The sequence below is a fragment of the Rhinolophus ferrumequinum genome, chromosome 16 (assembly GCF_004115265.2).
Source record: "Rhinolophus ferrumequinum isolate MPI-CBG mRhiFer1 chromosome 16, mRhiFer1_v1.p, whole genome shotgun sequence".
NCBI lineage: Eukaryota > Metazoa > Chordata > Mammalia > Chiroptera > Rhinolophidae > Rhinolophus > Rhinolophus ferrumequinum.
Window position 1 is genome coordinate 22,382,601 of NC_046299.1, and position 16,935 is coordinate 22,399,535.

At 40.8% G+C, this 16,935-nt stretch overlaps 1 protein-coding gene across 2 annotated transcripts in view; it reads left to right on the forward strand.

Annotated features, from left to right (window-relative positions):
* The window catches only part of ARL3 (ADP ribosylation factor like GTPase 3), a 37,603-nt gene that overhangs the window by 10,341 nt on the left and 10,327 nt on the right, over nucleotides 1-16,935 (forward strand). For both annotated transcript variants that reach the window (XM_033130634.1, XM_033130635.1), the window contains exons 4-5: nucleotides 13,173-13,223; nucleotides 14,776-14,961. In XM_033130634.1, the coding sequence (XP_032986525.1) occupies nucleotides 13,173-13,223; nucleotides 14,776-14,961 (237 nt within the window). The remainder of the gene's footprint in view (nucleotides 1-13,172; nucleotides 13,224-14,775; nucleotides 14,962-16,935) is intronic.

Below are 16,935 nucleotides of genomic sequence, written 5' to 3' on the forward strand. Positions count from 1 at the left end.
TTCTTTCTTGTCAATAATTCCATTGCCATAACATTAGTCACTATGAATTGAGAGCTAGCAGAAGGCTCCAGATTGTGAGGGAGAAACATCTTTGTATAACTGGTATAAGATGTTTTGCTGTCGCTCAGTTACAATGTTGTACCCACACCCACCTTGGCAAATAAAGTACTTATTAATTACCACAGTGATTTGAACAGCAGAAGGGAAGTCAGAAGACCGTGCCACTGACTCTGTCATCCCAAGGAAATCAACAAATCAATTGTATCCCAAACTGAGCAACCAAGATAATGAAAGTCCTGGAAACAATGATGTATAAGGTCTTACAAATATTTTGTAAGACCTAACAATGTCCTTCCTGAAACAGAAGACCCTTGGAACTGCATTCAGTTGTTTGAAGAACTATCTTAAGTCAGAGAGATCAGCCTCATTATGAATAATTCTAAAGGACTGGACAAGAAGCAGTTGGGGGTATTAGGTGGTAGAGTTTAACTCAGAATAAGGAAGAAGTTTCCTATCATTGTAACTGTCCAGAATTAGAAGAAGCTGCCTCATACATTGGGGATTCCCTGGCTCCGGTGGCATTTGTTCAGGCAGAGGCTGAGATGTCAGCTCCCAGCTCACTGTCACATTCTCTAGGACTACTGTTTCAAAATTCTTAGAGGTTTCACTGTCCACATACATGATTTCTCCAACACCTCAGCCTCTCAGTTCCCACTCCTTCCCTCCAATGATCTCGTCATCCATCTTACCTTAACTACTCAACTCTCATGAGCATACCCTAAAACCAAGGGGTCTCATAAACTTGGGGAAAAAATCGCATATTATTTTCATTAACCTCCAACTGAAAATTTGCATTTACTTCAATTATGACCATAGACAATAAACTGCAATAATATCAGCCATGTCAATATTTTCATTACCAGTAGGAATCATCTTGCATCTCGAACAGCTTCACCCGGCTGCTGCTTCCCGTGTGTCTCTTTTTACTGGATTATTCCTATCAGCATGCACACGTCCTGTAGTTTCTCTTGTTTAAAAACAAAAAACTCTTGTCCCAACTGCACATCCCCCTCTAGATACTCTCCCATTCCCCAGCCTCTCTTTACAACAAAACTCTTTAGGAGAGTTTTCTGTACTCTCTGCCTTCACGTCCTTTCCTTCCAGTCACACATAGCCTTCCATTCAGACTCACAGGGAATCCCACATTGCTAAGCCCAGGGTTCAGTTGTTGGTACTCATCTTACTTGACCTAACAGCACATTTCACAAAGTGGGTCGTGCTGTCCGTGAACTACGGGCCTTCTTTGGCTTCAAGAATACCATTCTGTCTTGATTTTCCTGCCATCTCCTTGGCTACTCCTCCTCGATCTCGTTGTCTCCTAACCTCCAAAGGTTGGAGTGCCCCAGAGTTCAGGCCTGTGCTTTTCTTCTCTAAGTCACTGTTTAGGTGACCCCATCCAGTTTCAAGGTTTTAATCACCACCCATACGCCAGTGAATCCCAAAGTGTTGTCTCCAACCTGGAGCTCAGTCTCATATATATCCAGTTACCTATTTGATATCTCCACTTCAGTGGCTAGTAAGTCCTTTCAACCTCAACATGTCCAAAACCAAATTCCTATCTTCATCCACTCCTGCCCAAAACTGCACCTCCTACAGTCTTCTCAGTAAATGACAAATCTGTTCATCCAAAAGCACTGGAGTCATTCTTGGCTCCTTTTCCTCTCATCCCCCTCATCAATCAGCCAGTCCTGTCAATTTTGCCTTCAAAACGTTCCTAGCATCTGACCCCTTCTCTCCATCTCCATTGCTGCTGTGCACTGGTTATTGTGCATCATCCTAACTGGTCTCCTTACTCCTGCCTTAGCTATATTGATCCTGTTAAAATGCAAGCTTCCCATCTCAGAATAAGAGCCAGGGTCCTTCCAGTGGCCTCCAAGGCCCCCTACCTTCTGGCTTCTCTTACCTTCTGACTCATCTTCCCGCTCCCTGCCTTAGTGCCAGCCACACCGGCCTCCTTTCTGTCCCTGGAACACTGGCCTGCTTCTACCTTGGGGCCTTTGTCATAGCTATTTCCAAGGCTAGAATTCTTCTTCCTTAGATGTCCTCATGGCTTACGTCCTCACCTCCTTCAAAGTCTTTGCTCACATGTCACCTTACCACTGAGACTATTACTGTACTTAAAATTGTGACCCCTCCCCAATCCCCACTCTCTGGCACTATGGTTTTTCTCTGCTTTTTTTTCCCCCTCTATCAGACCTATCAGCAGACATACCTCTCATTTATTACTTTCTCCCCACTGGAATGTAAGCTCCATGAAGATAAGAACTTTTCTTTCTTTTTCTTTTTCTTTTTTTTCCCCAACTATTGTATCCCCAGTGCTTAGGAAAGTACTGAATAAATGAAATGGATAATTGTAATAGATGGATTCTGACATTAGGTAGAATGTAGAGTTCTATAACTTCTAAATTCCCTTCCAACTCTGAGGTCCTATGATTCTGCTTCATTGTGGTCAAGTCCAGAGGCTTGTTAATTCCTTCTATAAAGTGGGCAGAGCATCTACTTCATGAGGCGGGGTGTGGGGCTTATAACAAGTAATGAATTCATTCACTCACCGTGATTCTTAAATGAAAAATAATACCAAAAATATAAAATTCTATATCAGTAAACCATAAACATATTTGAGATACTGTGATGGGCATCACACAGGTTCGTCGTATTTCTGGCCCTTGGTGAAGGTATCTTCCAGTATATTCCTAGTGCCAGGTTAAAGGTTTAAATGAAATGAGACGAAAAAGATGATACATTCATCCGTTCATCCGTCCATTTATTCATCTATTCAACCATTTATTCTTCCAAAATGTATTACATACCTTCTAGGAGAACAGAAATGTTGGGTTAAAAGAAAAAAATTCCCTTTAAGATAGGAAGAAACTTCTTCTGTAATCTCAAGTAATTTGTTCGTTCTTAAAATATAATTTTTTAATTTTAGAAATTTTCAAATTTATGCAAAGTTCAATAAAATAGTAAACTAAAACCCCAGATACCTAACCATCATCCAGCTTCCTTAATTTCAGTTTTGGCAACCTTGTTTCATATCCCCACCAGTACTTTTTTTTTTTTAAGTATTTTAATCAAATCCAAGCCATCACATTATTTCACTCACAAATATTTGAAATGTAATTTTGAAAGATCAGTCTCTAAATTATGATATATTCAGTGGTAAGAAAAGATGAAATAGGACCCTTTGTGACAACATGGAAGGATCTTGAGATCATAATGCTAAGCGAAATAAGTCAGACAGAAAAAGTAGAGAACCATATGATTTCACTGATATGTGGTATATAAACCAAAAACAACAAAAGAACAAGACAAACAAATGAGAAACAAAAACTCATAGACACAGACAATAGTTTAGTGGTTACCAGAAGGTAAGGGGGGAGGAGGGTGGTAGATAAGGGTAAAGAGGATCAAATATATGGTGATGGAAGGAGAACTGACTCTGGGTGGTGAACACACAATGTGATTTATAGATGATGTAATACAGAATTGTACAACTAAAATCTATGTAACTTTATTAACAATTGTCACCCCAATAAACTTTAATAAAAAAAATTGTGATATAAACTACATGTTAGAAAAACTGACCATTAAAATTTTTCAGATTCCAAAAATCAACAAGCAAACTCCTGGAACTAGTGATTACAGCAAGTTTGTAGGATATAAGGTTAATATACAACAGTCGATTATTTTCCTATATACCAGTAATGAACAATTGGGATTTGAAATGAAAAGCAAAACAAAATTTACATTAGCATCCCCCCCAAAAAAAAAAAAAAGAGAAATACTTAGTCATAAATCTAAAAAAAGGGGCTGGCCCTGTGGCCCAGGCGGTTAGAGCTCTATGCTCCTAACTCCGAAGGCTGCCGGTTCGATTCCCACATGGGCCAGTGGGATCTCAACCACAAGGCTGCCAGTTCGACTCCTCCAAGGGATGGTTGGCTACGTCCCCTGCAACTAACAACAGCAACTGGACCTGGAGCTGAGCTGCGCCCTCCACGACTAAGACTGAAAGGACAACAACTTGAAGCTGAATGGCACCCTCCACAACTAAGATTGAAAGGACAACAACTTGACTTGGAAAAAAGGCCTGGAAGTACACACTGTTCCCCAATAAAGTCCTGTTCCCCTTCCTCAATTAAAAAAAAAAAAATCTAAAAAACTATATACCGTCTATATGAGGAAAACTATAAAACCAATTTAAAAAATCAATGAATGTCTAAACAAACGGGGAGATATTCCATATTCATGGGTTGGACAACTCAATATTGTTAAGATGTCAATTCTACCCAGCTTAATCTATGATTATGTAGATCAACTATAGGTTCAAAGCAATCCCAATCAAAATCCCAGCAAGTTCCCCAATAAACTTTAATTTAAAAAAAAAATCCCAGCAAGTTATTTTATGGATATTGATAAACTGATTCTAAAGTTTATGTAGAAAGGCAAAAGATCCAGAATAGCCAACATGATATTCAGAAGAACAAAGGAGGAGGACTGATGCTCCTGATTTTAAGACTTTTTATAAAGTCAGTAATCAAGACACCATGTATCTGAAAAAAAGTAGACAAATTGATCAATGGAACAGAATAGAGAGCCCAGATATAGACCTACATGAATACTGTCAACTGATCTTTGACAAAGGAAAAAAACACTTGAAAAGAGGAAGGATAGTCTTTTCAGCAAACTGTACTGTAACAATGGGACGTCCATATGCAAAAACGAGAAAGAAAAGAATGTAGACACAATCCTTACTCCTTTCACAAAAATTATCACTCAAAATGGACCTTAGACCTAAATGTAAAACCTAAAACTATAAAATTTCTAGAAGATAATATAGGAGAAAAATCTAGGTGACCTTGGGTTTGGCAATGAGGTTTTAGATACAACACCAAAAGCATGATTCATGAAAGAAAAAAATTATAAATCGGACTTCATTAGAATTTAAACTTCTGCTCTGAGAAAGGCACTGTTAAGAGAATGAATAAGCAAGCCACAGACTAGGAGAAAATATTTGCAAAACACATATCTGGTAAAACACTTGCATCCAAAACATACAAAGAACTCTTATAATTGAGCGATAAGGAAACAAACAACCCAATTAAAAATGGGCAAAAGATCTGAACAGATTCCTCACCAATGAAGATACACAGATAAGCATATGAAAAGATGCTCCACATCATTGTGGTCAGGGAATTGCAGATTAAAACAAGAAATGCCACTACATGCCTACTAGAATGGCTAAAATCCGAAAACCTGACAATATCAAATGCTCATAAGGATGTAGAGCACCAGGAACTCCTATTGCTGGTGGGAATGCAAAATGGTACAATCACTTTGGAAGACAGTTTACAGTTTTTCTCTCCCCCCCCTTCTTCCGAGGCGCCTCCCCCACCCCACTCCTGTTCAAGCCCTTGTTTCTCAGTCTAGTTCACAGCTCCCTGGCCCATGCTGGTATTATAAGCCTTGCACCCCCACCCCGCCCCCGGCTGAGACAGTCAGTTGCCAATCATTGGTCGGCCACTCACAGCAGCTCATGGCAGCTGCCAGTGGCTCACACTGGCCGCCAGCCGCTTGTGGCGGCACACAGTAGCCCACGGCACCACACAGCAGCCCATGGCACCACACAGCAGTCCACGCCAACCTCTGGCTGCTCACCACAGCTCAGCTCCAAGGGAGAGCTGTTGTTCACAATCTTAGCTGTAGAGGGCGCAGCTCACTGGCCCATGTGGGAATTGAACCAGCAACCTCGGCGTCAGCAGCCGGGTACTCCAACCACCTGAGCCACCGGGTGGTCCTATAGTTTTTCACAAAGCTAAACACAGTCTTACCATGCTGTGTGATCCAGCCATCACTCTTCAAGTTATCTACCCAATTAGTTGAAAACATGTCCATACAAAATCCTGCACACGAATGTCTATAGCATCTTTATTCATAATTGCCCAAACCTGGAAGCAACCAAGATGTCCTTCAATAGGTGAATGAATAAGTAAATTGTGTTTATGTCCATGTCATGCGGGGTGTCAGGCGGGGTCTCTGGTCCCACTCCCCACACAAGAACGCAGGACATGGTGAGGCCAAAAAGGAACACCCACGGAGCCATAGGTAGGGGAGTCATACCACTATACTCTCACTGGAGGCTGGGTTGGAGACACAGGAACCAGGAGCCACACAATTCTCAACCCTCACTGTGCCGCTTGCAGGCTCAGCCACCATCTTCTTGCTAGCTCCCCCATTTTTTGCTAGCCTAGCCACGGCAGTTATATTAGTGCCCAATGGCTCACTGGTTACAGCTGACGGCCAACTAGCCACAGCTGATGGCCATTTGATCACAGTCGACAGCCATTTACTACCTGAGCCAGCACCTTTCTATGTGAGGCTGAGAGCCTGGAAACTGCTTTTTGGGGCTCTGTCCCCACAGTCCATATAATGGAATATGATTCAGTGATAAAAAGAAATGAGCTGTCAAGCCACAAAAAGACCTGGAGGAACTTTAAATGCATATTGCCAAGTGAAAATCAATCTGAAAAGGACATATACTCTTATGTTTCTAACTATATGGCATTTTTTAAAAGGCAAAAGTATAGATGTTAGTAAAAAAAAAATCTCTATGAGTAAAAGATAGTAGTTACCAGAGTGCCGGGAGGGAGGGAAGGGATGAATAGGTGATATACAGAATTTTTTAAAGTGACCAAACTATACTATATAGAACTATAATGGAGGGAGAATGATCCAAGATGGTGGAGTAGATAAACGCTGTGCCTGCCTCATTCTGTGAACACATCAAAATTACAACTAAATTATAAAACAATCAACATAGAGAACCATCTGAAGTCTGGCTAAACAGAAGTTTTATAACTAAGGATATAAAGAAGCCGTGTTGAGACTGGCAGGAGGGGTGGAGATGCGAAAGGGGCTGGCCCCAAACCTCTGTGTGGTGGATGAAAATTGGGAAGGCTGTTGCAGCCAGGAAGATTCCCCAAAGAGGAGCAAGCAACCCCAGCCTCACACCAGGCTCCCCACCCAGGAGTACTGGTGCTGGGAAGAGGAGCCCTCACAATATCTGGCTGTAAAAAACAGTGGGGATTCTGACCATCTGGGTGGTACGGAAGGCAGTGGGAAACCCAGGCGTCCTTTTAAAGGGCAAGATTCACTTGCTCACAGGTACTCACCCTGGGCTCGGACTCGAGGGCTGTCGGAAACATACGGGGTTGTGGGGGGCAGATTGAGGTGTGTGTGGCCTCTGGGGGAGACCTGGAGGACAGTCGGCATTTTCTTTGTGTGGAGTTCTTCTCTCCTGCAGCCGGCAGGCAGGCGCCATCTTTCCTGTGTTGAGCCCACCCCCTACGTTTAACAGCCAAATCAGAATCTTTTTCCCCCTTTCTTCCGCCTCCCCCCCCACTCCGGTTCAAGCCATTGTTTCTCAGTCTAGTTGTGTACGACACAGCTCCCTGGCCCCTGCTGGTATTATGAGCCTTGTGTGTGCCACCCCCCCCCCCCAGTTTTGATTTTTTTTCAACCATTTAAAAATATAAAAACCGTTCTTAGCTCACAGGCTATACAATAACAGGAGGATTCCCCCCTCACCCCCTGCCAGCTGAGGCAGTCCGTCGGCTCACTGGCCACCGGCCACTCATGGCAGCATACGTAGCCCACGGCAGCACACAGCTGCTCACGCCAACCTCACGGCAGCCCAGCTCCAAGGAGAGCTGTTGTTCACAGTTTTAGCTGTAGAGGGCGCAGCTCACTGGCCCATGTAGGAATCGAACTGGTGGCCTTTGGCTTAGGAGCACCGTGCTCCAACCGCCTGAGCTACTGGGCCGGCCCCCAAATCAGAATCTGATTGGTCTGGTGAGCTCCACAGCTCCGCGCTGCTAATTCACTGAAGTCCCACTGCAGGAGACTTTATTGGTGGCTAACCTTACTGGAGCCGGCAACCAGCAGCCCGCAGCAGCAGGCCTCGGTGTGTTGTGGCTTTTTGCAGAGCTACCCCAAGCCTGGTACTGATGGTAGCCGTCCTAAGTTCACAGCGTGGCCTTTCCCCCATGTCTTCACGTCCAGCACAACCATGGATCGCTCTGTAGCTCGTACCAGGTAGTACCCGACCAGTTACAGGCAGTGGCTTATCTGGGTCTGCACTGGAGTCCCTCCCAAGAGACCCCAAAACCAACATACTTAGAAGTTGACTTCAGACAATAGCAGAGCACCACTCAATTAGCCCCACAAATGGCACAACCAAAGGGCGGTCTCAGCAGGCACCAGAGCCCGCTGGGACAAATCCCACTCCATGTAGGGGAAGCTTCAGATTCTCTTGATTTTTGAGTCAAGAGTTAGGAAAAGGCAGGTGGTTGAGAGAAATAGCAGCTCTATCTGTTCATCTGCTTGATTAAAGTACTTTGAAAGAAGTACCCAAATAAGAGCAGTATATGAGGACATGAATGAGTGTAAGTCTCCATGAGGAGGTCTCAGAAACGTTCTGGTCTACAGGTCAGGGTCATTTTAAATCATAAGCTCTAACACCTTGAGCGTAGACTACAGGGTAGTTGTAATATAATCCTGGATTCCACATTTCTCATTAGCTGTGAGTGCCCAGAAATTATCATACAATCCAGTAAAAATCAGTTTAGAGCAACTCTGTGGGAGCTTTCTCCAGCTACGGTACACTGCCAGTACCAGACAATATTTGGGATTCAGAGTCAACCTTTCATTATTTTCCAGTGCATTTTGAGCTCAAACAAATCTTAGGGAGCAGCTGAGTCCCCAAGGTTAGATTCTAAGGCCTTGTGACTCTCTGCCCTGTCTGCCAGTTTCGTAGCAGCTCAGAGTGGCAGTGGTTGATGGGTTACATCAACTTGTTTTGTTGGTCTGTATTGAATAGTTTTCCATTGTTGGCTGAAAAGACCTATTACACTAGACTCCATGCTGCCTAGAAGAGCAGCATGGAGGCTTGACACATTTAGTTGCCCAGCTAACTCTTTTCAGTTATCTCTAGAGTGTCATTATAAATTCTTGCTGTAGAGCAGGTGTCGACAAACATCCATCCTGCCTGCCTCCTGTTATTGTATAGCCTGTGAGCTAAGAATGGTTTTTATATTTTTAAATGGTTGAAAAAAAAATCAAAAGAAGAATAAGATTTCATCACATGAAAATGATATGAAATTCAAATTTTAGTGTCCGTGTCCACTTGTTTATGTATTTTCAATGGTTGGGAAAAAGATTGTATGGGCCACAAAGCCTAAAATGTTTACTACATGACCTCTTACAGAAAAAGGTTGTTAGGAGGGAGGGAAGGAGGGAAAGACAAAAAGAGGGAGAGAGAGAGCGCGAGAGCGAGAGAAAAGAAAGAAAGAAAGAAAGAAAGAAAGAGAGAGAGAGAGAGAGAGAGAGAGAGAGAGAGAGAGAGAGAAAGAAAGAAAGAAAGAAAGAAAGAAAGAAAGAAAGAAAGAAAGAAAGAAAGAAAGAAAAGAAAGAAAGAAAAAGAAATTGCTCACCCCCACTTTAGAACATTAAATGATTCTCTAGAGGTTTGAAAGAGTCAGGGCAACTCCTAAAAGTGCCAAAGTTATTCTCAGGGAAGAAGACACTGAGAACATCTGACTTCAGCTTTATTAATTTAGGGGAACTGACTAAGAAATAAAACCTGAGGTATGATAGAAAGGAGGGGGCAGGGTGTCTTTCATTTCTTTCAGGCCAGGGAATAACAGTCTTTTGATAGATTAAACTACATCATTTTTTTCAAGGTATATTCATATTATTACTAAATCCATTTTATTATTTTTTAGTGTTTTAGTGCAACATTATTTAAACAAAGTAACTGTCATCATTTCCATATCCAAAGTGTAGAACATCAAGTGAGAATAGATCTCTTACTGTCTCATGTATCATTTCCACCTGTCACTCACACTTGAGCATCAATACTGCTCAAGCACAAATAACTGAAAACCACAAGTTATCCAGAAACCTTATTTGTTCGTCTCAACCTCCTTTTAGGAGGTCAAGCTAGGAATAAAAAGCCACACTTTACTGTCATGTCTTCTTGTCTCTGCCTACCCATCTGATGGAGAAATACTTAGGAACAATAAAATGGCCAAAAGGTGGCAGCAGGCGGGAGGAAGACCAGAAACGAGGAGAAACAAAGAGCCCTCCATTCTCACGCTGGGTAGTCAGTCTCTCCATAGTCCAGAGTGGGCTGAAGTTCCATCAAGAAAAATCTCTTTCTCTAGGTTTTCCTCCCACAACCAAATAATTTCAAAGCGTTTGACGAGGAAGATGTGAATTGGCTTTTCTTAAAGCATCATTCCGAGTGCCATGGATAACTTTATTTTAGAATAGGTCTATGAAACTTGATTTTTGAAGATCCAGAATGTGTTAAGATCAGTCAAAAGCACTATAAATGTTTAAGTTTCTCTGATACTTTCGAGTATCTTTTACAGATTATTAGTTTATTTTTGGATTAAAAATGTTTTACATGACTAGATTAACAGCTGTTATTAAAAAAAAAAAAGACGAGGCTATCCTTATCTTTAGCTATTGACCAGAAGAAAACAGACGCTTGCATGAAGAAACTGGGTAGCTCTGGAGTGGGAGCAACCAAGAGAAAAATATACCACTGTAGAAAAACAAATTTGCGGATTTCCAGACTAGCTTATGCTTATGACTTTTTCACTTGGCCCTTAATAAATGGGGCAATTTTTTTATAGACTTTTTCCCAGAATTATTGTGTAGTAACTGTCAAATTTTATGAAAATTATGAAAGAAAAATGCTAAACGGTTGGAAAAATATGTGTATAGATTAGGAAAATCCTCCTTTTGAATCTTTTGGAAATATTTCCTGTGAAATTTCATGTTCAAGTAGTAAATAGCAATTAGTTTACCAAATAATTATAAGTAAAAGGCACACTTTTCTTCTCGTTGATCTTTAGCCTCTGGACTCTCTGGTATCATCTCTCTTGTGATGATAAAGCTATCTTTCCATTCCTCATTATCCTCTACTGACTGGTTTTTAAATCATTATCAAACACCGATTTCTTAACTTGGTCTGTGTTCTCAGCTTTGTCTCATTCTCCTCTTTCCTACCCTTACCTTGTTACTCATAGCCTTTGCTTCCCAGCACATTTTTTCCTGCTTTGTAATTTCTTTCCTGCCCAGTGACCTGCCCACAGCCTTCAGGAAGCCCCTCTGAGCCCAAAACAGTCTCCTAGTGACCACCTGACCCTTTTCCCTCCCTCACATCTTCTTGGACTAATGCCTGAGTGAAGATAATACTAATCCACTGTAGACTCCCAAATAATTCTAAGTAGGTCTTTTATATTGAGGTTCACCCTCCCATTTCATTCCTTCTTTTTACATCTCTGTTTACATTATGCCTGCTACTTTAAAAAAGTGAGCCTCACTGTTAGAAAACTATACTACCACCGTGTTTTGCATAGAGGCTCCCCAGACATTTGGTATAGAATTTTGTGTATCTGTGGGTATCTGCAAAGCCCCACGTACTTATATTGCATGTACTTATATTGACATTGAGCCAAGAAAATATTAACAACAATAATAAGACCACAGGAAAAAAAAAAGTACTGAGACCAAACACGCCTATCCTTCTTCTTCCTGGTTTCTCCATGAAAGAAACACAGGAGAAACATAGGGTTTTCTTCAGAAGAAAGACTGAACGTGATTCCTGGTATAATATTTAGCACTACAACTCTAAATGAGAGTGCATTAAGCAAAGGAATTTTAATTTTTTTTCTTTCAACAGAGAGTGAGTTTTCAGAGTAGCACAGAATTTTACTTGCATAAAAAAATGCCTACGTGCATTATAGTATATCAGTCTATGTAATTTAAGGCATGTAAAGGTAAGAGTTATTGTTTTCTGTTATTTTTAAATGAATACAGCAGGTCCTCAAATAATGTCGTTTTGTTCAACGTTTCATTATAACGCTGATGAGATGCCGTAAGAACTCAACTCTTGTTTATATCAATTAGCCTATGGTAAAATTGGATTCATTATACGTAGTTTTGCTTCAAGTTGCAGAACCTATCAAATGACATTAAGTGAGGACTTACTGTATATGCTCTTTATAAAAGTGTTTTCTTTATACCATTAGTTTAATAACAATCCTAAATTCTTTAAAGAAAGAAAATTTGATAATTTTTAAGATTAGCAATCGGGAAAACATTTAATGTATTGTTCAATTAAAAAAGGACTACAAAATTATGTCTCTAATTTTATTTTCAAATCTTTATATGAAGAAGAATTAGAAGAAAACTTTCACAGGAAATTAAAATAATATGTTTGGGTTCTGTAACTGTAGGTGATTTTTCTTCCTTTTATTGGTCCTCCCTTATTTTCCTTATTGTTGACTCAGTGATGGGAGAGAAAGCTTGGGATTTGTAATTTGTGGTGAATCTCAAGACTTCTTACTCTGGCAAAGGCTATGCCCTTGCTATTTCCAGTATTTGATCCTAATCCCTTAGCAGTCTGTGGAGGTAGGGATGGGACAGAGATCACTGGGTCTCCTGCCTCAGTACCTATAAGTCAGAATATAGTTAATACTGCAAACAATGCTTTCAGAGTGATGATGTTTGAGGACTATAGGATCTGTAGATGCCTCAAAACACCATCCCTTCCAGACAGTGTGGGACATAGTATTAGCAGAGTGCTTAGGAGCAACTGCCAGGTATGCTGAGCTTGGATCCCAGTTTTGTCAAGTACCAGATGTAATTTAGGAAAGTTACTTGACTTCTTTGGGTTTATGTTTATTTATGTGTAAAATGGGAAAATAAAGAAATCTATATCATAGAATCTTAACGAAGATTACTATGGTAAATCTGTAAGAATGTTTAGCGAATGCCCAGTAAATGTAGCTGTTTTTTATCCTGTTTGGCTCTCCTGATTTCCTACTTTGGAGCTTTGCTGGAGGTATTTTCTGGGCATTCCATCTTTTATTCATTAATTTGTTTATTTTGTATCTATAGATGGTAAGAGTTCCCAGCTCAATTCCTGTATGTTGTGCTAATGTGAAATCAGCTGACTGGGGATCATCAGCTCCTTCCATAGAAGTTGCCCTGTCTTTTTCCATATCTGCTTATTGAAATGATCTTCTTCTTTTACTTTACAGATATATGTTATTGACAGTGCAGACAGAAAAAGATTTGAAGAGACGGGTCAGGTAAATAATTCTTCTGTTGAGCTATTTCCCAAATAACTGGGTATTCATTAATCTGCTTTGTAAATGTATGAGAGTGAGGGAGGCATTTTTTGTTTAACCTTTGCAGTTTAAACAGGCAATCATTCTGGCAAGCAGGCAAAAAAAAAAAAAAAAAAAAAAAACCCAGTTGCTGAAAAAGAAATTAGTTGAGAATCCTTTAAACACATTTTTTTTATTAAAGCCTTTTGGTTTTAATCAAATTAAATAAATAAACAAGATATAAGCAAATGGAACTTACCACCATGCCCAAAAACTCTTCAGGTTTCTTCCCAGGTCACATAGAAGTGAACCCAGAGGAACAATTATCACTTCCGTGTACATTTTTCAATATCATCTTAATTCATCCACGTGTAACAAATTCAAAGGGATGGGAAGAAATATGCAAGGCAAGACTAAGCTGCTCTTGTTTCCAAGCAAAGAGATAGCTATACTTTGTACCCAAATATGGCTTCAGATGCAGAGTACAAGTCAATGTGGTTACACGATGCAATTTGTGTACACAGTTTTAAATAGAGAAGCAGTGGGCATAGACTTTTTACTGAGTACACTGATAAGAAGCAAGGAATAAAGTTGACCTCTTTGGAGAAGCATGATTACATTTTATTGCAGAGTCCTTGGCATGTGTCCTAAACTACCACAGGTGGCCTTCCAAAGGTAGCAGTCCTCATGTTTATGTTCTTTTTTCCTGGAAATTAGTTTGAGAACTCTTGGAGACAACCATTCTGGTAGACCTTGATGATTTCTGGATCATCAGTCATGTAAACCAGTGCAACACATGAGCTTGGAGATGAAGGGTGTCATATGATGATCTGTCTCTTGAACCATCTAGTTCTCTTTGACAGACCAAGTGTCTTAAGTAGCAAAACATGGGTTTAATGGGAATTTAGGTTAGTATACACCTTTTCCTGTCCTTATTGTAGACAGAATCAATGTACTGTTTAGACCCCAATCAATAACCTAAAAATCAGAGACCTTGCCACCAGATGGACTAATACAGTTATTTTAGGATGTGGGTTGAATGAGGTGTAATGCATATGTATGCATGTTTTGGAGATAAAGATTAATGAAACAGAATTATAGTCTCTACAGCAATTGTCATTTTCAATTTATATTTAAAAAATATATCATATATGTATATATATGCACTAAAAGTTATTTGCAGCTAACTTTGGGTAAGTTTTAAATCTCTAACCACAACTTGTGTTCTCTCTTGAACAGTGTTTCTCAAAGTATGATCTAGGAAGCCCCTATAGCAGAACCACCTGGGGAGCTCATTAAAAATGCAAATTCCTGGGCCCTGGCTCAGACTTTCCAAAGTCAGCATCTCTGGGGTAGGCCCAGGAATCTGCCAGGGGATTCTTCCACAGGTCCAAGTTTGAGAATCACTACTCTTGAAAGTTGCTAATTGATCAGCTTAACTGTTTTTTGGTGTTTTATTTTTTTTATTAGAAGTGAATGGTTAAATATCATAGATTTCAACCTTCCCTCCCCATCCATTCCTAAAATGATCCAGGAACTAGCTGAATTACTGGAGGAAGAAAAGCTAAGTTGTGTGCCAGTGCTCATCTTTGCTAATAAGCAGGATTTGCTCACGGCAGCCCCTGCCTCTGAAATTGCAGAAGGACTGAACCTGCATACCATCCGTGACCGAGTCTGGCAGATCCAGTCTTGCTCAGCTCTCACAGGAGAGGGCATTCAGGTGAGATTACCTGAAGACTTGGTCACCTGGCAACGTGATAGACAACCAAGGTAGTCTCTCTCTTTGATTGGGCTGATCTAGATAGAAAAAGTTATGAAACAAATAGTCTTTGATTGGCAGATGAACCATTCCAGGATGTGGAGGGCATGGAGAAGTTTGGTTCTCTTCTACTTAGCAACCAATATGACATTAACTGTTCGAGTAAAGCCATACTCAAACCACCCCACGCAAGCAACACACCATCCCATTAGGTAGGGGGTCAGAACAAAAGACTTAGAAGATACTTTGTAACTCTAGGGTCCTTTGATGATTGGGTTGGGGGTTTTGTGTTGTGTCTAATATTATGGACACTAAATACATGTACTCCCAAGGTAAGGGCACCATCAACAGTTATGCACACAAATTACCCTAGAAGTGCTTTGTTTTTCCTTTGGGCTACCTCCACTGCCTTCAGAGTTGGTGTCTGTTTCCTGCTACCTAAGGTTGGTTTCCCCTGGGAGGCATCTGCTGACAGAAAGCCCCATGTTTTATACTGAGGAACTGTGTATCGGGAGAGCAGGTTCCCCCTCATTTAATATTAATTTAAGGCAGAAAACAGTTGTATCCCAGACACCTGAGAGGCTATATCCTCAAAGAATGACAAACAGTATCAGCCCTGATGCTTCCTACCAAGCAGCCTCAAACCAGGTGACACTTGAAGTCAGACCTCTAGGACTACTTTATTCCAAAGCCCCCAGCATGCTCCACGAGCCTCACTTCAGACATCTGGTGGACCTGCCAGGGAAATGACACCATGCTGTGAGAATTGGACACCACTGCTCTAGGATGCTATGGGGGGTTAACAACATCTAAAGAAATGGTGTTTCCCCTCATTGCCGTACGGCATGTGTCTCTCACAGCATGACCAGTTGCTTTTCTCTGAGTTTGGTGTGTTGAGGTACGAGCCTACAATTTGATTCTCAGTCATTGTCCTGCAGCCTCCTTCCATTTCCCTTCTATTCTTCTTCCCTCTCTCCTAAGACATTTGACACTCTTAAAACTGCCTGACTGCTTTTAGTTCAAGCAAATAATCACATGCTAGAATTATCTCCCTTGTTCCATCTGTTTGCTGCTTGTTTGTTTGTTTGTTTGTTTTTCTTTTTCTTTTCGTTACCAACCAGGGCCTGCTTCTGTGCCTTGGCCTCTATATCTGAGAGCAGACCGGTCAGCACAAGACAAGCACCCCGTCCCCAGACTCCTCAATACCTGCACCCTCCAAAGCTCCTCGTACGCGTGTGTAGTGGGGGCTCTCAAATAGCCAGAGATTACCTCAGCTATGTCCCCACAATGGTTGCTGGGGCCCTGCTGTGGGTCTCTGTGAGGTTTAGGTTTAGGGAGGGGGTTAGGTGTTAAGTCTTATTTCCTTCCTTCCTAGACTCTGGGTATAAAAATAATATATTCTCATTGTTAATCATATAAAAGTATGTAAAATTTAAAACTGAAAAGTTCTTTCCTCTCCCCTAATCCTACTGAACAAAAGAACTAACCACCATTAATAGTTCTTCTTGAGTCTCCTGTATAAAATTATAATCACATGTGATTATAGATCTATCAGGTTTCAAGTTAACTGCATTTTTTTCAGCTTAATTTAGGCTGATCCAACAAGTATACTACAACCCAGGATGTTTTTGAATTGGTAAACTCTGATCATTTTATTTAGCTTCTCACTTTAAAAAATATATATATCAAGTTTTGCCTAAGGCATTAACCTCGATTGTGCATAAGATGGTCTTCATGAGGTCGAAGGTTATTTTTGTGAGGATTTGTACAAACCACTTCAGCAAGAGGACTCTGCCTCTCTCAAAGTAGTAGGACACAAATATAGAGAGTAGAGGACGTCTTGAGATTGGGGGCTATAAAGGTGGGACTAAAGAAAATAAACACATTTTGTGTGCCTACCTAAAGTGGGAATCGATGGCTCCATCATCTTTTTTC